Source organism: Pungitius pungitius, chromosome 18 (assembly GCF_949316345.1).
Source record: "Pungitius pungitius chromosome 18, fPunPun2.1, whole genome shotgun sequence".
NCBI classification, from domain to species: Eukaryota; Metazoa; Chordata; class Actinopteri; order Perciformes; family Gasterosteidae; genus Pungitius; species Pungitius pungitius.
This window is the reverse complement of record NC_084917.1, coordinates 1,036,997-1,062,523: the sequence shown is the minus strand read 5'-3', so window position 1 is coordinate 1,062,523 and position 25,527 is coordinate 1,036,997. Positions and strand designations below refer to the sequence as shown.

At 48.9% G+C, this 25,527-nt stretch overlaps 2 protein-coding genes across 5 annotated transcripts; both read left to right on the top strand.

Annotated features, from left to right (window-relative positions):
• The first annotated feature begins 428 nt into the window (after positions 1-428).
• LOC119226366 (metal transporter CNNM4) lies at positions 429-13,120 on the top strand. 2 transcript variants are annotated; one of them, XM_037484274.2, is made up of 8 exons: positions 429-2,169; positions 5,175-5,318; positions 6,522-6,656; positions 6,832-7,001; positions 9,188-9,284; positions 10,295-10,384; positions 11,351-11,526; positions 11,765-13,120. In XM_037484274.2, the coding sequence occupies exons 1-8, from the start codon at positions 615-617 to the stop codon at positions 12,308-12,310; spliced, it is 2,913 nt and encodes a 970-aa protein (XP_037340171.2). In that variant the 5' UTR covers positions 429-614; the 3' UTR covers positions 12,311-13,120. The 2 variants fall into 2 exon arrangements, with proteins under 2 accessions (XP_037340171.2, XP_037340172.2); XM_037484275.2 differs by lacking the exon at positions 10,295-10,384.
• A 3,091-nt stretch (positions 13,121-16,211) lies between these two features.
• Positions 16,212-23,867, top strand: LOC119226372 (metal transporter CNNM3). Of its 3 annotated transcripts, XM_062558938.1 has the most exons (12): positions 16,243-16,968; positions 17,247-17,581; positions 17,680-17,856; positions 18,514-18,671; positions 19,102-19,245; positions 19,320-19,478; positions 20,531-20,700; positions 20,803-20,899; positions 21,078-21,208; positions 21,491-21,617; positions 22,038-22,084; positions 22,270-22,599. In XM_062558938.1, exons 1-12 carry the CDS (start codon positions 16,279-16,281, stop codon positions 22,321-22,323), a joined length of 2,289 nt encoding a protein of 762 aa, XP_062414922.1. In that variant the 5' UTR covers positions 16,243-16,278; the 3' UTR covers positions 22,324-22,599. The 3 variants fall into 3 exon arrangements, with proteins under 3 accessions (XP_037340189.2, XP_062414922.1, XP_062414923.1); XM_037484292.2 differs by lacking the exons at positions 22,038-22,084; positions 22,270-22,599 and adding an exon at positions 22,613-23,867 and having other exon boundaries at positions 16,212-16,968; XM_062558939.1 differs by lacking the exon at positions 22,038-22,084 and having other exon boundaries at positions 16,244-16,968; positions 22,268-22,599.
• Positions 23,868-25,527: the final 1,660 nt, after the last annotated feature.

Genomic DNA, 25,527 nt, shown 5'->3' with positions numbered 1-25,527 from the left:
ATGTGAAGGCTCTCTGTGGTTCTGACGTCATCGGCGAGCTCTATAGAGAGCATTATAAAAACTGTAATTTACTGTTAGTGTTGATATTCCACCTACTGTAATTGTTATCATTGTTGACAGCCCTATTTTTCATTCTTAAGTTTTTTTTGTTATTTTATTGTCATTAATGAATTATTATTGCAGACACATGACGTCCCAGGCCGGAGGGATGCGGGATGGTGCAGGATGAGAGGGGGGGGGGGGGTGGAGGAGGGGGTGCACGGATGCCATGTGCCTTTACATAACACCAGCTGACTCGGGAGGAGGAGGAGGAGGAGGAGGAGGAGAGACCTCTGGCCGCAGCGGCAGCATCTCCATCCGCGGAGTGCCGCATTGCCCCGAGAGACAATAACAGGGGGGGGGGGCATAGGGGGGGGGGCATCATTTGGGGACGTTCACCTCCTGCCGAAATGTGTGTGGTGTAGAGTGAGTGAGAGGAGGAGGATGCAGTCTGTTTATTAGCTCTACCTGTCGCTGTCCGGTAGGCGGTGATAACGTGCGCGTGTGTGTGCGCGCGCGCGCGTGTGTGTGTGCGATGGACCGGCGGGGGGGCGGAGCCGCTCGGACATGAGTAAATGACGTCAGCCCCCGGGTCGCCGAGCAGTGAAACAAACATGGCGACAGAATGGAGCGGGCAGCAGGGTTACATTCTCGCGCTCGTTATCTTCCTGTGGAGCGCGGTGGGCGGCCGCGCGGAGACGGCTGCCGCTGCAGCGGCGGCGGCCGGCGGCGGCAGCGGCGGTGGCGGGAGCGGCGGCGACGGTGGCGGCGGCGGCCAGGTGCTCGGCATGCGGCTGGAGAGGAGCGACAAGCCGTCCGGCACCAATGACGACGGTGTCATCCAGGTGACCGAGGAGAGCACCGTGCAGCTCCGGTTCTACGGGGTGCAGCTCCACTCGGGCGCTTGGACGCAGATCCGCTTCACGGAGCTCACGGAGGACGGCGCGGAGGAAGAGGAGGCAGAGGAGGAAGAGGAGGAGGTGGCGGCGGAGACGGCGGCGGAAGCGGCGCCGGGCGGCAGCGGCGTGCTGGAGGCGCCGGACCGGACCTGCACCGACTTCACCAAGGACATCAGCATCGGCACCTTCATGAACGTGAGCGGCCGGGGGACGTCCGGCGTGCTCACCCTGCGCGTTAAGCCGCTGCGCAAGAGCGAGCCGCGGAAGGAGTACGCCCTGTGCACGCGCCGCGCGGGCGGCACCAGGTGGGCGCTGCGGGGCGGCAGCGACGGCCGGCTGCTGGTGCTGGAGGAGAAGAAGTCGCTGCTGCCCATGTGGCTGCAGCTGATCCTCATCTGCTGCCTGCTGGTGCTCTCCGGCATGTTCAGCGGGCTCAACCTGGGCCTGATGGCGCTCGACCCCATGGAGCTGCGCATCGTGCAGAGCTGCGGCACCGACAAGGAGCGCCGGGACGCCCGCAAGATAGAGCCCATCCGCAGCAAGGGCAACTACCTGCTCTGCTCCCTGTTGCTGGGCAACGTGCTGGTGAACACCACCCTCACCATCCTCCTGGACGACCTGATCGGGTCGGGCCTGGGCGCCGTGGTGGCCTCCACCATCGGCATCGTCATCTTCGGGGAGATCGTGCCGCAGGCGCTGTGCTCGCGCCACGGGCTGGCGGTGGGCGCCAACACCATCATGGTGACCAAGTTCTTCATGTTCCTCACCTTCCCCGTGTCCTTCCCCGTCAGCAAGCTGCTGGACGTGCTGCTGGGCCAGGAGATCGGCACCGTGTACAACCGCGAGAAGCTGGTGGGGATGCTGAAGGTGACGGAGCCCTACAACGACCTGGTGAAGGAGGAGATGAACATGATCCAAGGCGCCCTGGAGCTCCGCAACAAGACGGTGGAGGACGTCATGACGCCCATCGGCGACTGCTTCATGATCCAGGCGGACGCCGTGCTGGACTTCAACACCATGTCGGTGATCATGGAGAGCGGCTACACGCGGATCCCCGTGTACGACGACGAGCGCTCCAACATCGTGGACATCCTGTACGTCAAGGACCTGGCCTTCGTGGACCCTGACGACTGCACCACGCTGAAGACCATCACCAAGTTCTACAACCACCCGGTGCACTTCGTGTTCCACGACACCAAGCTGGACGCCATGCTGGAGGAGTTCAAGAAAGGTGTGTGTGTGCGTGTGTGTGTGTGTGTGTGTGTGTGTGTGTGTGTGTCATCATCAACTCTTCTGGTTTGTTTATTTGAAACCAGCAGCCGTCTCCGCTTACACACACACACACACAGACACACACGCGCACACACACACAGACACACACACACAGACACACACACACACACAGAAACACACACACACACACACAACTTCCCGTCCTTCCGATCGGCTTCGGTTCGTATCGATCGGCTCTATTGACGACTGGAACAATCCCAGGCTGCCATGTTTGGCCCCTTAGTGACATCACCACCCTGTGAGGGCACAAATACCCAGAATGCATCTCATTCCCGAGGAAACCGGAGGTGGTTACTGCCTTCATCCTCCTCCTCAGTTTTCTAGTACTTTACTTTGTACGACATCTCAGAGGTACATTTTCGTACTTTTTTATTCTTCATTTATTTAATAACTTGAACCACTTTGCAGATTCGAAAACAAAACATTATATAAACATGAATATATATATATATATAAAGGATGTTGTACATAGGTGTAGTGTATGTAGTGTGTGTGTGTAGATTTATATTAATATTATACACATTGATCGGCTTCATCGGAGGTTTTTCACTAATCGTTTGGGGTCGATGTGATCAACGTGTGCACGTTCAAGCGCACGGGATTAGTGTGGGAAATCTCAGCGCTGATATCCACGCCTCGTTAAACAAACAATGAAGCGCCTGCAGGGAATTAAAGCTCATGATGATGATGATAATGATGATGAAGCTGTTCATCAGATCCATGACGATGATATCCTGTATTTTAGGACTATTTGTAGCTACGTTTTTCAGCACTTTTATTATCTTTAGTGCGTCAGGAATAATTCACGCTGTCGCTGTCCCTTCAGACGTCAGAGAGGTGATGGGTTATTTAGTGGTAATCGATCCTCACAGCAGACGGAGGTATCGATCACGTGAAGCTTTTAGAGGTCGCTCGCCCCGCAAAATAAATCCCACGATTATTGATCGCAGCCTCAGGGAGCTCCACCCCCATCCGACCCGGGTCGACAAAGGTCAAGTAGTCCGTAACATTTGTGCTTCTTTAGATTTCTAGAAAATGATTTCGACTCCAGACGTGAAGCTACAGCAGGGCTGTGACCTCTGACCTTCCTGTGAGTCTAGAGGGAGCACAGAGGGCAGAGGTCATGTGGTGGAGCAGCTGATGATGATGATGATGATGTTTGACTCGACAGCATAACGCCAGCAGCCCCGGTTGTGTGTTTGTTTGGTCCTTGGCTCTGATTGGTTGAATCACATGTGGATTCTTTTCTTGATGTTTTGTCCTGTTTTCCTCACAGAAGAACCCAGAAGAACCAATAAGACTATAGATAAGGAAGCGGTATCCATAAGAGCACCATCCTTACGATACTCATCACTATTCAGACTTTTTGCTCCTTTGATTAGAAGCTGTTAGCAAAGCTTTGCTGGGTGTGAAGTGGGAGGATTTGTTGTGTTGATGTATCGTCCTCTTGTTGGTTCGATGGCACCGACCCTTCCTTCTAACTGGTGAAGTCTGTGAGAAGTAGTTCAGGTCTCCTTCAGGTGAGACCTCCTCTCGGTCGTCCCTCACAACTCTCTCACAGTCAAAATGGTTCCAAAGACATCAGAAAACGCTTCAAGATGTGAACCAACGTTTCTATGATTGTAAGGTTCTAAAGCCAAAGCTTCACCTGTTAGGGCTCCATCCTGTGTAGTGACCAGCAGGGGGCGACTCCTCTGCTCCCATAGACGTCTATGAGGAAATGACTCTACTTCTGTGTAGTGACCAGCAGGGGGCGACTCCTCTGCTCCCATAGACGTCTATGAGGAAATGACTCTACTTCTGTGTAGTGACCAGCAGGGGGCGACTCCTCTGCTCCCATAGACGTCTATGAGGAAATGACTCTACTTCTGTGTAGTGACCAACAGGGGGCGACTCCTCTGCTCCCATAGACGTCTATGAGGAAATGACTCTACTTCTGTGTAGTGACCAGCAGGGGGCGACTCCTCTGCTCCCATAGACGTCTATGAGGAAATGACTCTACTTCTGTGTAGTGACCAGCAGGGGGCGACTCCTCTGCTCCCATAGACGTCTATGAGGAAATGACTCTACTTCTGTGTAGTGACCAGCAGGGGGCGACTCCTCTGCTCCTATAGACGTCTATGAGGAAATGACTCTACTTCTGTGTAGTGACCAGCAGGGGGCGACTCCTCTGCTCCCATAGACGTCTATGAGGAAATGACTCTACTTCTCTCTTGATTTATTCCCTCAGTAAACATTGTAAACATGAGTTTATGGTCTCGGTCTCTAGTTTCAAGTCTTCTTCAATGCAGCATGATGTTCATTTAATGAATGATGGTCCATTTAGAGTCAAACAGACCATAAAGCAGGGGATGCTTTAGGGCGGGGCTTACTGTGATTGACAGGTCCGTAATAGACCATTAAGCTTATTTATTTCCAAAGTATGTTAGATATGCATTCTTACAGTCCTTACAGCGTCACTTCCTGTTGCAATAAATGGTGACGGCATGTTGTGGCATGACGTCTGTTGGTCGAGAACAAAGAGGCGGTGGTTACGGTAACTAGCGGTTACGGTAACTAGCGGTTACGGTAACTAGGGGTCCAGACTGACTCACAGACGTTGGTCACCAACGAGGTCGCTGATAGACGCCACTCGAAAAGTTAGTGAACGAGAGTCTGTTTTTAATGAGAGGATTAATCTCCCCCTCCTCCCCCTTTCCTCCCCCTTCCTCCTCCAGGTCTTTATCTCTGCTTTGGCAGCTCCTCTCTCTGCAAAGCTCTTAGTTCATTCCGGGCTAAATTAAGGCCTCAGTCTGTCCTTGCAGGATAAACCCGCCTCTAGAATAACTACGTTACTAAAATAAAAACAGGAGTGTGTGTTTGACGGTGGCCTTCCCCCCTCCCTCGTTAAACTCTTTGTAACCTTCAGGTGATCTCACCCCCCCCCCCCTCCTCACCCTGCAGGTAAATCCCACCTGGCCATCGTCCAGAAGGTGAACAACGAGGGGGAGGGGGACCCTTTCTACGAGGTGCTGGGATTGGTCACCTTGGAGGACGTCATCGAGGAGATCATCAAGTCGGAGATCCTGGACGAGTCCGACCTCTACAGTGAGTCAGCAGACGTCACACACACACACACACACACACACACACACAGACACACACACACAGACACACAGACACACACACACACAGACACACACACAGACATACACACACATACACACACACACACACACAGACACACACACACAGAGACACAGACACACACACACAGACACACACACAGACACACAGACACACACACACACAGACACACACACAGACATACACACACATACACACACACACACACACAGACACACACACACAGAGACACAGACACACACACACAGACACACACACACACAGACACACACACAGACATACACACACAGACACACACACACACACATACACACACAGACACACACAGACACACAGACACACACACAGACACACAGACACACAGACACACACACACAGACACACAGACACACACACACAGACACACACACACAGACACACACACACACATACAGACACACACACACAGAGACACAGACACACACACACAGACACACACACAGACACACAGACACACACACACACAGACACACACACAGACATACACACACATACACACACACACACACACAGACACACACACACAGAGACACAGACACACACACACAGACACACACACACACAGACACACACACAGACATACACACACAGACACACACACACACACATACACACACAGACACACACAGACACACAGACACACACACAGACACACACACACAGACACACAGACACACAGACACACACACACAGACACACAGACACACACACACAGACACACAGACACACACACACAGACACACACACACACATACACACACATACACACACACACACAGACACACACACACAGAGACACACACACACACACAGACACACGCACACACACGCACACACATGCACACAGACACACACAGACACACACAGACACACACAGCTGACTCTAAACACTACTGACATCGTACAGAAAGAAAAGCTGGAGATTTAATGTCACATTTTGGTCCAGTGTGTTTATATACATGCACACGTGTGTGTGTGTACACACATACACACACTTGGTTGGACTAATACTACAATAATAGACTCTATCCTGCATTCACAATGTTGCATATATGTATATATTAACGTGTATGTCGGTATATCATTTATTTACCTTTACTACCCCCCCCCGACCCCCCTCCACAGCGGACAACAGGAACAGGAAGAAGGTCGACCCCAACAAGAACAAGCCTGACTTCTCGGCCTTCAAGCAGGACGGAGACAGCAAAGTAAAGATTTCTCCTCAGCTCATGCTGGCGGCGCATCGCTTCCTGGCTACAGGTGAGCCATGATGTCACAGGTGAGCCGTGATGTCACAGGTGAGCCGTGATGTCACACGAGAGCCATAAGGATGCAATGCAAAGGCACTATTTAATGGTGAATTACAGGAAATCTAGCAATGTAAAAACAAGTGTTTTCTTTCCAATGACGCCCTGTGTTTTAATCCCCCCCCCAGAGGTGAGTCTGTTCAGCCCCTTCCAAATCACAGAGAAAGTCTTACTGAGGGTCCTCAGGCACCCCGACGTCATCCAGGAGCTCAAGTTCAACGACAGCGACAAACGCTCACCTCAACACTTCCTGTACCTGAGAGGCAAGCCGGTGGACTACTTCATCCTCATACTGCAGGTACACACACACACACACACACGCACACACACACACGCGCACGCACAAACACACACACACACACACACACACACAAACACACACGCACAGAACACAACGATCAGAGCATATTAAACATTTCCTGTCCCAAAGATCAATAACCAATGATCGGCTGAACTGTTGATTAACAAGCGGCCGGTGGGTCACCGTGGCAACGGGTCAGAGAACACTTGTTAAAGTGACGGCTCAGTGCGTCAGTCTGCCGAGGGAATTAACACTCGTAGGGTTAAACGTATTTAACCCTTTAAGACTCCCGACTTAAGACTTGTAACCGGCTTAAAAAACACAAACCTTATTGAACTCCACCACGGTCACATGACTTCATGTTAGCTGTAAAGGAGCTCCACCACGGTCACATGACTTCACGTTAGCTATAAAGGAGCTCCACCACGGTCACATGACTTCATGTAAGCTATAAAAGAGCTCCACCACGGTCACATGACTTCATGTAAGCTATAAAAGAGCTCCACCACGGTCACATGACTTCATGTTAGCTATAAGGGAGCTCCACCACGGTCACATGACTTCACGTTAGCTGTAAAGGAGCTCCACCACGGTCACATGACTTCACGTTAGCTATAAAGGAGCTCCACCACGGTCACATGACTTCATGTTAGCTATAAAGGAGCTCCACCACGGTCACATGACTTCACGTTAGCTATAAAGGAGCTCCACCACGATCACATGACTTCACGTTAGCTATAAAGGAGCTCCACCACGGTCACATGACTTCACGTTAGCTATAAGGGAGCTCCACCACGGTCACATGACTTCACGTTAGCTGTAAAGGAGCTCCACCACGGTCACATGACTTCATGTTAGCTATAAAGGAGCTCCACCACGGTCACATGACTTCACGTTAGCTATAAAGGAGCTCCACCACGATCACATGACTTCACGTTAGCTATAAAGGAGCTCCACCACGGTCACATGACTTCACGTTAGCTATAAAGGAGCTCCACCACGGTCACATGACTTCATGTTAGCTATAAGGGAGCTCCACCACGGTCACATGACTTCATGTTAGCTATAAGGGAGCTCCACCACGGTCACATGACTTCACGTTAGCTATAAAGGAGCTCCACCACGGTCACATGACTTCACGTTAGCTATAAAGGAGCTCCACCACGGTCACATGACTTCATGTTAGCTATAAGGGAGCTCCACCACGGTCACATGACTTCATGTTAGCTATAAGGGAGCTCCACCACGGTCACATGACTTTGCATAAATAACAGCTTAACAGTTTATAGGTTCATTAAATATCAAAATAATTCAGCTTAACCAACCAATCGTCTATGAAGACACTTTAGATATTTAATCCAGATATTTTCTCCAATATTCAGTGGAATAAATGAAACTCATTAAAGCTGCAAACAAACATAAAATAAGATGTGAGGAGCTGTTGTTTGTCTCTGCACAACCTTCACTAATAGATCCTCTTACATAAGGGGGGGGGGGGGGGGGGCTGAGGGAAACAGCTAGCCTGACACTAACCCCACTAATTGTCAATAAAGACTCATTTCTCATATTCATGGCCGACCTCATTACAGTAAACAAACCCAGTGAGGACTAAATGACGGCTTTTAGTTTCCGATCTTTCTAAAGTGGCTCCTGAACAAAGATCTCATCAATATGTGGAATAAAAAAAGCTCACATCTTCTCATGGAGATATTTACAGATTGCCCATGTTTGCAGACTACACACACTGTGTCCTCACACGCACACACACACACACACACTGTGTCCTCACACGCACACACACACACACTCACACTCATGTTAACTCATTGTGTTGAAGTGTGTGCGTGTGCGTTCTATTTCAACACCTGAGGTGACGATGAAGTGACTGCAGTCACTCGAGTAACCTGAACACAGCAGCTCCGGTTTCACCACTGTGTGTGTGTGTGTGTGTGTGTGTGTGTGTGTGTGAGAGAGTGTGAGGGAAAGAGAAAGAGACACCTGAAGCAGAATGTAATATTTATTGGACCTCAAAGTGTTTCTTTTGCCTGCCACAGGAGACGGCCTCCTGGATTTTGCACAGCAGAGCTTCACACATACACACACACACACACACACACACACTCACACACACACACACACAGATAATGTTCTCAATAAACATGGCGTGTGTGTTTGCGTTTCAGGGGAGAGTGGAGGTGGAGGCCGGCAACGAGAACATGAAGTTTGAAAGCGGGCCGTTCTCGTACTACGGAGTGATGGCTCTGAGCTCGCCATCACTGGGTGAGCCACACACACACAGACACACACACACAGACACACACACACACACACACACACACACACACACACACACACACACACACACACACACACACACACACAGACACACACAGACACACACACACACTTTACACACTCTACGTCATTAAAGACTAATAATCAACAAGGTGACACAACGTCCATTAGTTCTTGTTTCAACATTTAGATCCTTTGATACGTTTATTTATATTCATCATTAAACATTAATCTGATTACAGCAGCAAAATGTGAATGAAGGTTTCATTCAGAAACGACTCGCTGTGTCCCCCTGGTGGTGGAAGCTAGAACTGCTGATTAAATGTCTTCTTCCTCTTCTTATCCTCCGTCTCCTCTTCTTCTTCATCCTCCTTTTCCTCTTCCTCCTCTTCCCTTTCCTTCTCCTCCTCTTCATTCTCCTTCTCCCTTTCCTTGTCCTCCTTCTCCTCTTCCTCTCCTCCTTCCCTTTGGATCTCGGTCTGCTGGATAAAAAGCTGTGTGTACTCTGTGTGTATTATGGTGCTCTGTGTGTGTTTGTGTAAAAGTCACATGACCACATCTCATCTTCTAACTGTGGACCATTAAACTGTTTCATTAATAAATAATAATCAGACCACAAGAGATCAATACCTATAAAATAGGTAATTTATTTAAATGTAATGTGTAATATGTTTAATTCGGACATATCCAAATCAGATGTATTGATTGAAATATCTAATAATAATAATAATAATAACTTTCTCTAAAATCATCAAAGATGTTTGTTTACGTTTTGACATTTCTAGGCGGCTTGTTGATAATAATATTGTGTCTTCTATGACACAGAATATAAATATATATATATATAATCTATCTCATGGATGTATTTGGGAGTTTCCATTGATCGGCTCCAGATGAACTCCTCCTCTTTGTTTAAAGAAAGCTGCAAAGCGAATAAACCAGCTCATCTTTGCTGTCTCCTCCTCTTCCTCCTCCTCTTCCTCCTCCTCTCTCAGCTGTCACCCCTCCTCTCTCTCCATCAGTGGCGTCTCCCCCTCCACGACGCCTCTCTCTTAAGAGGTTTTCTCTGTTCTCTCGTTTTCCAGGTAAACACTCGCAGGGGTCAGAGGGCGGGGGGGGGGACGGGGGGGGTGGGAGGTTCCCTCCCTTTTTCTTCATCTTAAGGGTCCTGATCCAGCGAGTACAAACCAGAAATAAAACAGCGCAGAGTAAAGTTTTAATCTGCTCTTCTTCCTTTTATAATGCTTTAATGCTGTGACCTTTGACCCCATTCCAAACTCATTCCAAAGAATGATATTTACGGAGAGAAAGTTACTTTACTTGCAAGGAGAATTAATATTTACAGAAATAATGTAAAACACATATAATATGAATATGGAATAACATCACATGATATTGTCTTAATGTACTGAGTGTCCCTGTGGTCGGTGGAGCAGCTCCGCCCCTTTAACCACTGATCTGAGGTCAGATGTCATCCATCCATCGTCTAATCTGACCTGTGGTTAAAGCAACACCTTTAGAAACGCGCTCATTTGCTTTCCTTTTCTTTTCTTCGAGTTGGATGAGAAGAAGGATAAAAGTCACGTGTCACATGTCCTTTGAAATACCAAGCTAGCAAGGAGCTAATTAGCTTAGCATAAACACTGGAAACCAAAACCGCCAAAAGGATCAGCATCATGACTTTTTCACTTTGAATCTAACATGTACTGTGTTAATCTGTGCCGAGCTAGCAGGTTCCATCCGTTTCCATTCTGTATGCTAAGCTAAGCTAATGGGATGAAGCCCGCTAAGTTTGGTATCAATCTTCTCATCTGCTCGACGTCACTAAACCCGGCCAATGAGAAAGCTTTCTGCTCCCGAGCCCACGGCCGCCGAAGAGAGAAGCTTTTGTGGCATTTTCTTCATAACACGACTCATCGTTTTGCTCGCTGACATCGATACACGTTTGTGTTCGTCTCCACGTCGACTTGCTCCCGTCCTCTCGTGGTTGTTGTTTTTCTTCTTCGCCGTATTATTCATTCATTCATTCATTCATTCATTTGTGTGTCCAGAGTTCCGCTCCCCGTCGCACGCAGGGAACCTGAACCGCTCGGCGTCTCTGAGCTGCAGCGAGCGCGTCCCGGGCGACGTGTCGGTGGGCGGGAGCGTGACCCAGATCCCGGGAACGCCGTTCCAGTACGTGCCGGACTTCTGCGTGCGAGCGCTCGCCGACCTGCAGTTCGTGAAGGTGGGTGTGGGTCCGGACGCCGTCGAGTCAGGTCCGACTCCCAGGGAGGGCCTGGAAACCGAACAAAGATGGCCGCCGTCGTTCAACGTTGTCAAACGCAAAAAAGGGAGAAATGGATTCCATTCTCAAATCTCCAAAGCTCAGAATCTTTACATTAGAACTCTGTCGGGTGAATTAATAAATGTTCCTGATCTTGGTTTTGATTTAATGTGAAATAATAAAGGCGTTTCCTCCTCAGATCACTCGCGCTCAGTACCAGAACGGCGTCCTGGCGTCCCGTCTGGACAGCACGCCGCAGTCCCCCGAGGGCAGTCGCACCCGCCTGGACACTTCGGTCTCTTTGCCCCCCGTGACGCCCCCGGGGCCCCGGGCCCCTCTGCCGCTGGCCACGCCCCCCGCGAGGCGCCCGCCGTCAACTGCTCAGCTGCCGCCGCCGCCGAGCAGCCGCTGCGCCCCGCCGCCCCAAACCACCCCCTCCTCCACCTGCAGACCCAGCCAGTCCCTGCCCCAGGCCACGCCCCTTCCCGGAAACCACGCCCCTTTCCCCCAGCCGCCTCCGTCCTCCGTGAGCCTGACGGCGTGCGGCTTTAACCCCCGCACGAGCTCGCCGTCCTCCGTCTCCCCCCCAAAACCCCGGAGGTCGCCGCCGTCGCCCGGGCCGGACAACGGGCCGGGGGAGACCGCCACCCTGCTCGGAGAGCAGCAGAACTGTGCGGGCGCCCGCAGGCCGAGCCACGCCCACCCCCACGCCATCAGCCACGCACACACCGAGAGCACCATCTGACCCGCTTCCTGTTTGCTCGTTGTCCCCCGAGGACCCGCCGAGGTTCTCTTTTCATCTCGTCCTGCATGCCCCCCCCCGAGCCCCCCCATCCCGAGCCCAGAAATAAGGCGTTCAGAATGGACCACGGAGGGTCTGGAAGGAATCAGGATACAAAAAGGGTTTTGGAGGGTTTTGGGGGTTTTGGGGGTTTTTGGAGTGTTTTGGGGGGTTTTGGGGGTTTTGCTGGCAGACATGGAGCCGTGGTCCAGGACCCGTCGCCTCCCTCACGTTTAACCCGACGGGAATCATTTCAAACACCAAGAGGCAGAAATCTCAAAGTTGTTTTCACGTGAACTGAACCTTTAAGTCACGGCTGGCAGCTTTTCTCATTTAGTTTTTTTTCTTTTTCCAAAGAGTGAGACTTCCAAAAAGTTTTTTTTTTTTTTTTATGTAGGATTTATTTTTATTGTAGTTTGTTTAAATGAGTTTTTTGAGTCACTGCAGTGAAAAGTTTAACCAGCGAATAGAAACCATGAAAATTTGGTTTTGCTGCAATTTCCCAGATTTATTTATTTATTTATTTAACTTCACGGCATCCATTGGTTTCTATTCATTTCTGTTTAGCTTGAAATTCAACATTTTAATCTATTTTTATTTAAGTTTTAATGCAACACTTACATAGAACTCACCAAAATGGCAACAACACTTTACATTAGATGCAGTTAAATGTGCATGGGTTTAAAACTCAATCAAATAAATACATATTTCTTATAATTCAATTTTAAAGCTTGATTATTATTTGGCTGTTTCAATATATTATATTATAATATAAATATATATTATATTAAATATATTAAATAATTGGCTGATTTAATTATTGTTTTATTTATTGCTTTAGGTTATTATTCCACAATAATAATAGCTTCCTACATTTAGAATTATAATAAACGACTATATTTCCAGTCCTAATTGTTTTTCATGCCCCACAGGAAGGAATTGAAACCAAATGCATCCTGTGAGTATTATATGTAGTGATGAGGGGGGGCGGGGGGCGGGGGGGTGTTCACGGCCTCCCTCCTGAACCAAGGCAATATGTATTTTAAATGATTCAATTTCTAAGAGTGATGTTAGAATATTTATTTTCTGTTATATTAATTCATATTATATATTCATACTGATATTAAATCTGTTGTTTTATATTTTAGACTTGAAGAACTTCAATATAATATAATATTCCTCACAAAGTGATTTGAACGAAGCCGGATGTTTAGTGTTCAGAGAAAAAGACACAATGTTCTGAATTAAAGAAAAAATGCTTCCACCATCAATTCAAACGACGTCTCCCATTGAGCTTCACAGATGCATTATGGGTCGATCACCCCCCCCCCCCCCCCCACACGTCGTGGCCTGTGACTCATTAAACCGACGGACGCGAGAGACTCATCTATCCCGACTGCTGTTTGACCCTCGTGTCAGTCGACCTTTGACCTCGAGTGGACACAAACACTCCGCTGCATGTCTCCATGGAAAAAGAAAACTCACGTTGCTAACTGGACAACAGTGTGTGTGTGTGTGTGTGTGTGTGCGTGTGTGCGTGTGTGCTTGTGTGCGTGTGTGCGTGTGTGCGCGTGTGCGTGTGTGTGTGTGTGTCTCGGAGCAGGCTGGATCGGTTCAGTGGACACGAGGACCTTTAACCGCTCTTCTCTTGTGGCATGTGTGCAGGGACTTGGGGACACGAGGATACGGGGACACGGGGACACAAGGACACAGGGACACGAGGACACGGGGGAGTCGGGCTGCGTCCCCGGTGATGTTTGACTCTAAAGGCGTGAGTGCGTCTCACGAGGAGAACGTTCCAACGCGTTTGACTGAAGGAACAGAGGAGCTTTATTTCTTTAAGCCACAATGCTTCTTTCCTCTCATGTTAGATCATCTCGTACTGGGAGCGCTTATTACCCATATATGCTAAATATATTCTTTGTATTTTTATATCAAACTCCAACCATCTTCTCTCCTCAGAAGATTTAAACACTGGTGAATGTTAAAATAGTCAAAAATAGACTCCACGCAGACATTAACGTTTGTTTCATCATCTCCAAAAACGGCAACAACACAATCGTGGTCTTCTGGAATCATATGATGGCGACGTTTCTACTGGCGACTGGGCTTAACCCCCCCCCGAGAGGAGGAGCGTCGAGTCGACGGCGCCCCCGAGGTCTCACGTAGCCATCGGTCCTACTGGTTCCCAGTGATCACCAGTTAGTGCAAACAATGCTTCTGCTCATTAATGTTGTATTAATTGTTTTCTTGTGGGGGGGGGGGGGGGTAAACGGGCTTCCAGCTGTGAAGACGCAGCCTTTCATCGGGGTAAATTTACCCAGAAACACTGTGTGACTTTACTGTAAAGACATTGTACACACAGAGATGGACACGAATAATAGAGAGATGTTTTGTTCTGTTAGACATTAAATAGCAATAAAATAAAATGAGTTGACCTCCAACAACCATTTACTCCTCTTATCTGCATTTTGTTTGTTGATAGACTTTAAGGCCAAAGCTTTTATTTCCGATGAAGCCGTCACTTTAAATAAAATAAAAATATAAATTTAAGTCATCACAAGGAGCAGCTATCAAGTCCTAATAATGAAATAGCATCTCATGATATCTGATAATTGATCCTGTAGTAGTGAGATGTTATTATAATGACTTAAACACTCCATATGTAACCCCCCCCCCCTTTACCCTCGTCTTCATCTCGACTCTCCTGCCGTTTGGAAATATTAAAATTCCTGCAGCTTTGACGCGCCGGTCTGAACCTGCTAAGCTGTTTTTTATTGTTCAGACCTCCTCTTTTTTCCTGTCATGTGACCGAAGCGGGGGGGGGGGGGGGGGGGTTCAGCCCTGCAGCGTGTGATGTTTAGACCTGTACAGAGGTTCATATTTTCTTCTCTAGAGGAGCTCGACCACACGATGAGTCTCAGTGGAGAGAAGCCGAATCCAGAGGCTGGTTTTCACACTTCATTATTCACAGTGAAGCTGTACACAGGGAAAGTTATGATTATATATATATATATCATCACTTTATATAACTATATACATGTATTTAGTGGGGAGGAGATCATGTTTTCATATTGAGAAAAGGCTGCAACGTGTTGGACTTGTGACTAAAGGATGTGAAGCTGCAGCCTGTGAGACTGAGGTTAATAAACCTGAGATTTATTTCTCCACACAAACATCCGTCTGATTCAAGTTCTTTTTTTTATTTGTTCATATCTCTGGTTTTCTTCTTCATGTCTGCTCCAACGTGCTCCTTCTTCATCTTGAATTCACATTCAAACGTGACTGTTAAAGGACAGCTTGCTTTAAAGAATCTTTAGTCCTTGTGACCTCTGACCTGAGAGTCCAAAGCAAAAGTAGTGATTGTATTGTATTAACTGTCCTGTTTGGCTTTCTTTAATCAGAATATAACCCAAGAGACACACATATTGTACATTTTTCTATGGTCCTTTAGTCTCTTAATTTCATCTCATCAACATTCACTCCTGTGCTTTACATTCCGTTTATTCACTAAACACAGAATTAATGCCTATATTTTAACTTGTGCACCACTTAGATCTCTTCTCGGTAAATGTGTCGCACATGAGTTCAGAACCTTTGCGACACGCGTTCATTCGGTGAACGCGTGTCGAGGCCCGAAGTGATGAATGACTTGTTTATGTGAAACGTTAACAAAGGAGCCCGTTGGCTCCTCTTTCCCGTCTTCTCATTGGCCGCCGCAGAACCCGGAGTTCGGAGGGGAGGCGGCGCCGAGAAAAAGCCCCGAAAAACACTCGGAATCCGGCCCCAAAATGAAGGCGCGTCACCGCGCTGCGCCTCGACCAACGGAACCAAAATGGCCGCCGGCGCAGCTCAGTTGCCGCCTCCCCTCCGGTGGGCGGGGCCGGAGTCACATGACCCGCGCGCAGAGCCCCGGGCCGACCAATTCCAATATGGTGGCCAGCTCGGCGGGTCTACGGTTCCTGTTGATGATAGTGTCGTTCTGCGGGATCAGGTTCGGCGCCTGCGGCCGGGAAGCCCCGCCGGTTCTGGGGCTGCGACTGGAGAACCCGGCGGGCCCGGTAACCCTGAGCGACCGGGTCATCTCGGCGCCCGAGGGAGCCACGTTCCAACTCCGCCTCTTCGGCACCGAGCTCAACGGGAGCTGGCCGTGGGCGGCGTTCGCCGCGGGGGCGAGCGCCGGGGCGGTCGGGGATGCGCCCGACCCGTGCGCGCAGGAGTCCAACCGCCGCGACTCCTGGTTCCAGGTGACGGGCCCCTTCACCGCGGACGAGTCGTACAGCGGGCTGGCGACGGTGGAGGTGCGGCGGCAGAGCGCCTCCTCCTCCTCCTCCTCCTACCACCACCTGTGCGTGCTGAGCGGCGGGAGGTGGGCGTCCGCCGGCCCGGACAAGCTGCGGGTCAGCGCCGACCCGGGTCTGCCGGAGGACCACATCCCGACCTGGGGGCTCGCGGCGCTGATCGTGACGCTGCTTCCGGTGTGCGCGCTGCTGAGGACGGTGCACCTGAGCCTCCTGTGGCTCGACCCCCTGGAGCTCTACGTGCTGCACAGCTGCGGCTCCGAGGAGGAGAAGCGGGCCGCCAAGCGCCTGGAGCCCATCCGGAGGAGGGGCAACTTCCTGGTGGGTCCAGGGGGTCCAAACACCCGGTACAACAAGTACAACAAGTACTCAGTGTGCCAACCTCAGTTCATATTATTATGTTGTATTATTATTATTACAAGTATGTGTTCATTTCTTTAAGCGGGTGTTTTCTTTTGTATATTTACACAGTCCATTACCTCTACTTGCATTTGTACAGTTTCATAAAAGCATAATATGTATTAATCCAAATAGAGTAAATAAAGCGAGAAGTGGACGTGTAAAGCTGGAGTGCCGTCACGTGTCCCCTGTCCCCTCAGACCTGCTCCCTGCTCTTCCTCTGCGCCCTGGGACACGCCGTCCTCGGCGTCCTCCTCTACCGCGCGCTGGGCACCGTCGTCTCCGCCGTCTTCACCAGCGGCTTCCTGGTCTTCCTGGTGGCCGAGCTGGCCCCCCACGTGCTGTGCTCCGGCTACGGCTTCCAGATGGCGCCGGGGCTCACCTGGCTGGCCCAGGTGTGCCTGGTGCTCACCTGCCCGCTGTCCTGCCCCCTGGGGCTGATCCTGGACCTGGCGCTGAGGCGGGACGTCAGCACCTGCGGGATAAGGGAGCGGGCCATGGAGATGATCCGCACCAGCGTCAACGACCCGTACAGGTGAGATGACCCCCCCCACACACACACACAGGTGTGTGGTGTGATGCAGCAGCTCTTTCGCCTCCTCACCCCCCCCCCCCCGCGTCTCCCCTCCCCAGTGAGTTTGTGAAGGAGGAGTTCAGCCGCGGGATGCTGCGCAGTAAGACGGTGGAGGACATCCTGACCCCCCTGAAGGACTGCTTCATGCTGCCCAGCTCCGTCGTCCTGGACTTCTCCACCATGTCCGACATCATGCAGAGCGGCTACACCCGGGTGCCCATCTACGAGGAGGAGAGGTTGGCACGGCAACCGCCCCAAAAACGTTACCCCACGAAAGACGCGTTCCACTCCTTCTGTGACTTGCTCGTCCCGGATAGGAGCGCCGGCCTTATTATTGTTATTATTATTATCATTTTCCAACATTTTAGGATGTGAGAATATTCTTGGAAAAAGGTTTTCATTTATGAGAATAAACTAAAAGAATCAGAGATTAAAGATATAAATTCACAAGAATTAAACAAAAGCGTTCTCTGAAAATAAAACTGTAGATTGTTAAAGTATATAAATGGTAAATGGACTTGTACAGCTCTCAAAGCACTTTAATACTACATGACATCATTCACCCATTCATTCACTGATGACAGGACCGACCACACACAGTGACACCTGCCCATCAGTCACTAACATTCACAATGCTGGGGTTACGTGTCTTTCCCAAGGACACATGGACCTGCAGGTTAGTCTGGGATCAAACCAACAACCCTCTGATTGGAGGACTCACCCACAGTCGCCATATAAAACCACAGCTTAATGTTTAAACTTTCCATGATGAAAGAAGGCATCTGTTATTGTTTAAACCTTCTCTGCTCTTCACTTATTGCTGTTTGTTTAGTGACCCGTGAGACACACACACACACACACACACCTCATGGACCTGTGTGTTCGATGTCCAGGTCCAACATCGTGGACATCCTGTACGTGAAGGACTTGGCTCTGGTGGACCCGGACGACTGCACTCCCATGACCACCATCACCAAGTTCTACAACCACCCGCTGCACTACGTCTTCAACGACACCAAGCTGGACGCCATGCTGGAGGAGATGAAGAAAGGTGCCCTTCACAATAAAAGCCCCAGAAATGATTTGTATCTTCATGGGGTGTTCAGGCTTGTTTTACCAAATGGAAACTTCCTGCTGTCACTTGAATGAACTGAACTTGCAGCGAGGTGATAGTTTTTCAAAACAAAAGCCTTTTATTGGCTACCTATCCAGCCCTGTTTTACACTGTAATGATGAAGCAATTAAAAGTAACGAGGTCATCGCTAGCTGCCTGTTGGCACTGAGCATAGAAGGCTTTTTATTTTGTAAAGCCTGAACTCCTAGTTAAGACTTCTCAGGCTTTTATTTTGACTTGTGATGTCACGACCTTGTTCTAAGATGGCTCCCAAAAGGAGTGCAACCCCCCCCCTCCTCCCTCGTATTGGAGAGGGGAGTTAAAAAAGAGCCTTGACGTGACCTCTCTGTGACCTTTCCTCTCTTAGGCAACTCTCACATGGCCATCGTCCAGAAGGTGAACAACGAGGGGGAGGGGGACCCTTTCTACGAGGTGCTGGGATTGGTCACCTTGGAGGACGTCATCGAGGAGATCATCAAGTCGGAGATCCTGGACGAGTCCGACGGCTACCGTGAGTAGTTTGTTTCATCCAGAACGCGTTGGTGGGGGGGTCGTTGATGAACCCTCGTGACCTCCTTCCCCCAGTGGACCGGAAGGTGAAGCGTCCTCTCGCCCCGCTGGAGATTCCTCTGGAGCCTCGCAGCGTCCACGAGGAGTTTTCTCTCTTCAAGCCCCCGGAGGGAGAACCCAAGATCAGGACGTCGCCTCAGCTGCTGCTGGCTACACACCGCTTCCTGTCCAGAGGTGAGACGCTCAGGACCTCCTGCCTCAGCATCCAGGTCCTCGTGTTAGAGCTGCATTCTGGGTAGTGACCAGCAGGGGGCGACTCCTCTGCTCCCATAGACGTCTATGAGGAAATGACTCTACTTCTGTGTAGTGACCAGCAGGGGGCGACTCCTCTGCTCCCATAGACGTCTATGAGGAAATGACTCTACTTCTGTGTAGTGACCAGCAGGGGGCGACTCCTCTGCTCCCATAGACGTCTATGAGGAAATGACTCTACTTCTCTCTTGATTTATTCCCTCAGTAAACATTGTAAACATGAGTTTATGGTCTCAGTCTCTAGTTTCAAGTCTTCTTCAATGCAGCATGATGTTCATTTAGTGAATGATGGTCCATTTAGAGTCAAATAGACCATCAACAGTTCGGGGCGTTGTTTGGCCCGACGCCGACCTCTCGACATTTTTGCTTAAATGCGACACTGTGTGAAACTAATGAATGAATTATTTATTCATCTCACATGTAAATAAAGGGGGGGCACGGTGGTGTGGTGATCAGCACCCTCACCTCACAACAAGAAGGTCCTGGGTTCCACTCTGCCCAGTGGCCTTTCTGTGTGGACTCTGCAGGTTCTCCCCGTGTCCGAGTGGGTTCTCTCTGGTTCTCCGGCTTCCTCCAACAGTCCAAAGACCTGCTCAGGGGGGATCAGGTTGATTGGGATCTCTAAATTGCCCCTTAGTTGTGTGGATGTGAGTGTGAATGGTTGTTTGTCTCTGATCCCCCCCCCCCCCCGTTACCCTCTGTGCAGGATAAGCAGTTTGATGGATGGACGTGTAAATGAAGCAGTGATGCTCCTTTTAGTTCTTTCTGTTAGAACATTGTGTTTGGAGAAGAACCTGCATGTAGCTGATTGATAACTTATTGGACAGAAGGGTCACACGCTGATGGACTCCGTCACCGTTTACCTCCACACGCGTAATGAATAAGCTCCTCGCTGGTTATTATAAGAAGGAAGAATCTGACATTGAGCCTCACATCTCTGCCCCGTGTCTCATGCCCCCCCCCCTCCCCCACAGAGGTGGCCCACTTCAGCCCTGGACGCATGTCTGAGAAGGTCCTGTTCCACCTGCTGCGTCACCCCAGCGTCAACCAGGAGGTTCCCTTCGACCCGAGCAACCGGCAGAGCGCGGCTCACTACCTGTACACGCGCAACCACCCGGTGGACTACTTCATCCTGCTGCTGCAGGTCAGTGACCTCTTAGAGGCTCAGTGACCATCCGTCGCCGTGACAGCGGGAAGAAGAACTGGGTCATGTGACGTCTGGCTGCTTCCTGTTTGCGGCGCTCAGGGTCGCGTGGAGGTGGAGATCGGGAAGGAGGGGCTGAAGTTTGAGAACGGAGCGTTCACGTACTACGGCGTGTCCGCGCTGACGCTGCCCTCTTCAGGTGAGCACGAGCATGACGGATCTCCTTCATGATGACATCATCACAACGGCTTCAATGCTGACGACACATTGTGGTGTTTTATGACAAGAATCACTCAGTTTGTGCATTTAATTGTGACGACTCGGCTTTATTGTGTGTGTGTGTGTGTGTGTGTGTGTGTGTGTGTGTGTGTGTGCAGTGCACCAGTCTCCGGTGTCGACCCAGTGTCTCTCTCCCAGGGATCCCTTTGAGTCTGCGGACGCCACGAGCCCCTCCAGCTATTGTCCCGACTACACGGTCCGAGCCCTCACCGACCTGCAGCTCATACGGGTGTGTGTGTGTCTGTGTGTGTGTGTGTTACAGTCTGAATGCTTCCTCCAGCAGTGAAACAAAAGGACACACACACACACACACAGGATGAAGCGTGTTGCGCCCCCTGTGGACTGAAGCGGTGTTGCCTCTGAGCACCGCGGCCCCTTCAGGAAACGTCTCATTTAACAGGAAAACAGAACTTTGCTGCCGATTGTCATTGAAATGTTAACATTTAGTCCTGAAGTGGTTTGATATCAGAGTGACGTGGATGAACCTGCACTAACCCACTGATGGCTGCAGGTGACTCGTCTCCAGTACCTGAACGCTCTCATGGCGTCGCGGGTCGCTCACAGTCCAGATCCTCCAGAGATTAAGATCCTGCCCAACAGTCAGACCAAGCTGCTCAACGACAGAAACTCACAGCCAGGTACGTTCCTCCAGCGTCCTCCTGAAAGCAACACCAGCGACAACGTGTCCACCAAAGCAGCTCTTTTATTTCAACCACTTCCTCTGTGAGCGTTTGGAGCTCAGACTTCATGAAGGAAAGGTGAGTGGACTTAAATATGAAGTGTGTTTGTTAGAGAGCTGTCAATCAGCGTGTAGCCCCGCCCTGAAGCGTCCCCTGATAGATGGTCTGTTAGAGACCAAACATCAAGGCGTTTTCTCTCCGTATCCTAGCAACCAGATGTAAAAGCTTCATGTAAAAAGCTCTTTGTGGACACAGACTCGTCGTTGTGTTGTTTCCTCGCTGCTCGTCTCTTGATTGGCTGAACGATAATAATCTTCCTCTTTCTCCCCCCCCCCTCTGCTTTCATACCTCTGTGTCTTCTTCTGTGGTCTCGTCCAGAGTTCCCTGTGAACTTTTCATTCTTTGATACCATTGAAAACTCCTTTTAGTATTTATTTATTTATTTAATGTTTGTTTGCATGAAGTGAAATGCAGCACACACACACACACACACACACACACTCTCAGCTGTCCCCCCGTGTGGGTTCCTGTGTGTGTACTTGTGTCTTGTGACGTCTTATTTCCTCTTCTGCTCTTTCCCTGCAATCATCTCCCTTCTCTCTCATCAGTTAAAGGTCGTGTCCCATCTGATCCAGATGTTTATATCCAGGACCTTAAAGGGTGAGACGTGTCCCTCTGGCTCATGGGCACGGAGGCAGAGACGCCGCCTGAACCCGAGCTGCTTCATTCGCCTTCTTTTAAATAGACACAATTTGCTGAAATGCAGAAGAATCCCTTTGTTGTAGCTTTAGTTCTTAGAACTGTTCAAAAAGAGCTTTTCTTCCTCTCGGCTTCTTCTTCTGCTCCTTCAACTCTTGCTCTTCTTCGTCTTTCTGGCGCCGCCCCGCTGTGTCTGTGATGGTGCCCACCCCTCACTCACCCCCCCTCTCCCTCTGGTTGATCGGGTTCCACAGGTGGCAGCAGCACCCAGGAGAGCTCCACAGAAGAGGAGGCTCATGGGTAATGCGGCGCTCGCCTGCTGCCGGAGATTCTTTAACCAACGAATCATTTGTGGCTGAAACGCCGTTGTTGGACAAAACTGGAGCTTTAGGTTCATTTATATTCTCTGTGGTTTTAATCGCAATTATTTTACGCTGTTTTATACACTTTGGACTTTGTGTGTGTAGATAAACGTGTGTGTGTGTGTGTGTGTGATTGGTCTGAACTCGGCCTCTGAATGAACCCTTTTGTTTGTACATTTATTATTTTACTGCGACAACGCGGTAAAATAGATCAACTCTAAAGTTTAAAGGGGACTAAAAGAAGAAGGCGACCATTGTTTTTAATTTGGGGACAAATTGTTTACTTCATTAAAAGTATTAAAGTACTCTTCTCAAAGTAAAATGACTGCTCACAAAACCTTAGTGCGAGTATTTTATCCAAGTACTTAAAAGTATTACTACATCAGTGAGGTGTTTCATTCATGTTCATCCTGCATTAATGTTGCATGTTGACTCCTTTATGTCCTTTTATTTAGTTTCATCTACATCATCTCATCTTGTTCTATTAGAGCATCACTTCATTCTTCAGTTCATCACAAAGGAGAAAAGTGATTTTTCTGGACAGGAAGGAGATGAAAAACTCATCTGAGAAGAAACTAAAGCCGTCACACGAATATAATAAAAGTCAAATATTTACCTCTGAGAGGTTCAATTGTAGATTAACATAAATATGAAGTGCTGCAGTGAAGTACCTTGGTTTTCCACTGGAGGGCAGTAAGAAGAGCTTCAAACATTGTGGACCTTAAAGCTTCAGCGCGTCGTCATGGTTACGCTCGAGTTTCTGTGGGTCCAGAGTGGATTTTATTTTATTTAGTTTTTTTCCTTTTTTTGTTGCAATGAGTTCATTTGGTTCCAGAAGACTGAATGTTTATAATCTAATAATAAGAAGATAATCACGACTGCTGATGGAGAGAAATGTTTAGTTAATATCTGACTGAATGAGGATGTACTTTATTGTGATCATTTCTTTCAGGTACAATAACGATGTGATTAAGAGATTTAAAGTTAAAGTCGTTCCTCTTTTGTTCAGGCTGCAGAACTTCTGTCTTATTGGATTTTTTGGGAACTGCTGTTTGTGTTTTATTTTGGCGGGTGCATTGAGAGACTCACATTTAATACTTTCAATACTCAAGTTTCTCAGTAATAAACTCCACCCTGTTATAAAATGTGTGCTTGTTGTTTGTGTTTTTGTTGCCACGGTGACGTGGCCCAAAGAATAAATACTGATATTATGAAAAATATGATAGTAAACAGTACAGCATGTTTAAGAAGGATCAAAGTGTTTAAAGCTTGTTTATATTATGAAAAAAGTACAGTTGTTTCCAATAAAAGTCATTTATTAAAATTAGAAACAAACAATTATATCCTGTTAATATGAAGTAATACATGGATTCAATGTTGGACTCTTCAATTATTAATAAAAACAAAGTACCTAATATCATCTGTCATTAAATCTTTAGAGGTTTGCTGAATCATTAAAAAGGTTTTTGTTCAGAACAAAACCTGATTGTGTGAAATTAGATTTTATTTCACTGAACAGATTTGAAGTTATAATCTGCTTAAAAAGAATGTTACATTCATATTTTCCTTTTCACCTGGTTTTTATTATCATGAAATAAAATGAAGCACACACACATTAGGACACATTTATCTTATATGGGGGGGGGGCAGATGTCCTTTATATAAAATGTCCTCTTGAACATATAAAGATTAAGATTAAACCCTAAATAGGAGCCAACATCTAAATGATCATCTATTGATTCAAGGAGCACAGCAGCATTAAGCTGAGCTCTTTCACACTTCCATCTGAGTCCCAGAGAGCTGTGGATCCCCAGAGTCCAGACCAGCTCAGGTACCCCTCACCTGCTCCACCTGCACCTACATCCACATGAACCACCATCAGCTGTACACACTGAACTACACTCACCGGCCACTTTATTAGGTACCCCATGCTAGTAACGGGTTGGACCCCCTTTTACCTTCAGAACTGCCTCAATTCTTCGTGGCATAGATCCAACAAGGTGCTGGAAGCATTCCTCAGGGAGTTTGGTCCATATTGACATGATGGCATCACACAGTTGCCGCAGATTTGTCGGCTGCACATCCATGATGCGAATCTCCCGTTCCACCACATCCCAAAGATGCTCTATTGGATTGAGATCTGGTGATTGTGGAGGCCATTTGAGTACAGCGAACTCATTGTCATGTTCAAGAAACCAGTCTGAGATGATTCCAGCTTTATGACATGGCGCATTATCCTGCTGAAAGTAGCCATCAGAAGTTGGGTACATTGTGGTCATAAAGGGATGGACATGGTCAGCAACAATACTTAGGTAGGCTGTGGCGTTGCAACGATGCTCAATTGGTACCAAGGGGCCCAAAGAGTGCCAAGAAAATATTCCCCACACCATGACACCACCACCACCAGCCTGAACCGTTGATACAAGGCAGGATGGATCCATGCTTTCATGTTGTAGACGCCAAATTCTGACCCTACCATCCGAATGTCGCAGCAGAAATCGAGACTCATCAGACCAGGCAACGTTTTTCCAATCTTCTATTGTCCAATTTCGATGAGCTTGTGCAAATTGTAGCCTCAGTTTCCTGTTCTTAGCTGAAAGGAGTGGCACCCGGTGTGGTCTTCTGCTGCTGTAGCCCATCTGCCTCAAAGTTGGACGTACTGTGCGTTCAGAGATGCTCTTATGCCCACCTTGGTTGTAACGGGTGGTTATTTGAGTCACTGTTGCCCTTCTATCAGCTCGAACCAGTCTGGCCATTCTCCTCTGACCTCTGGCATCAACAAGGCATTTCCGCCCACAGAACTGCCG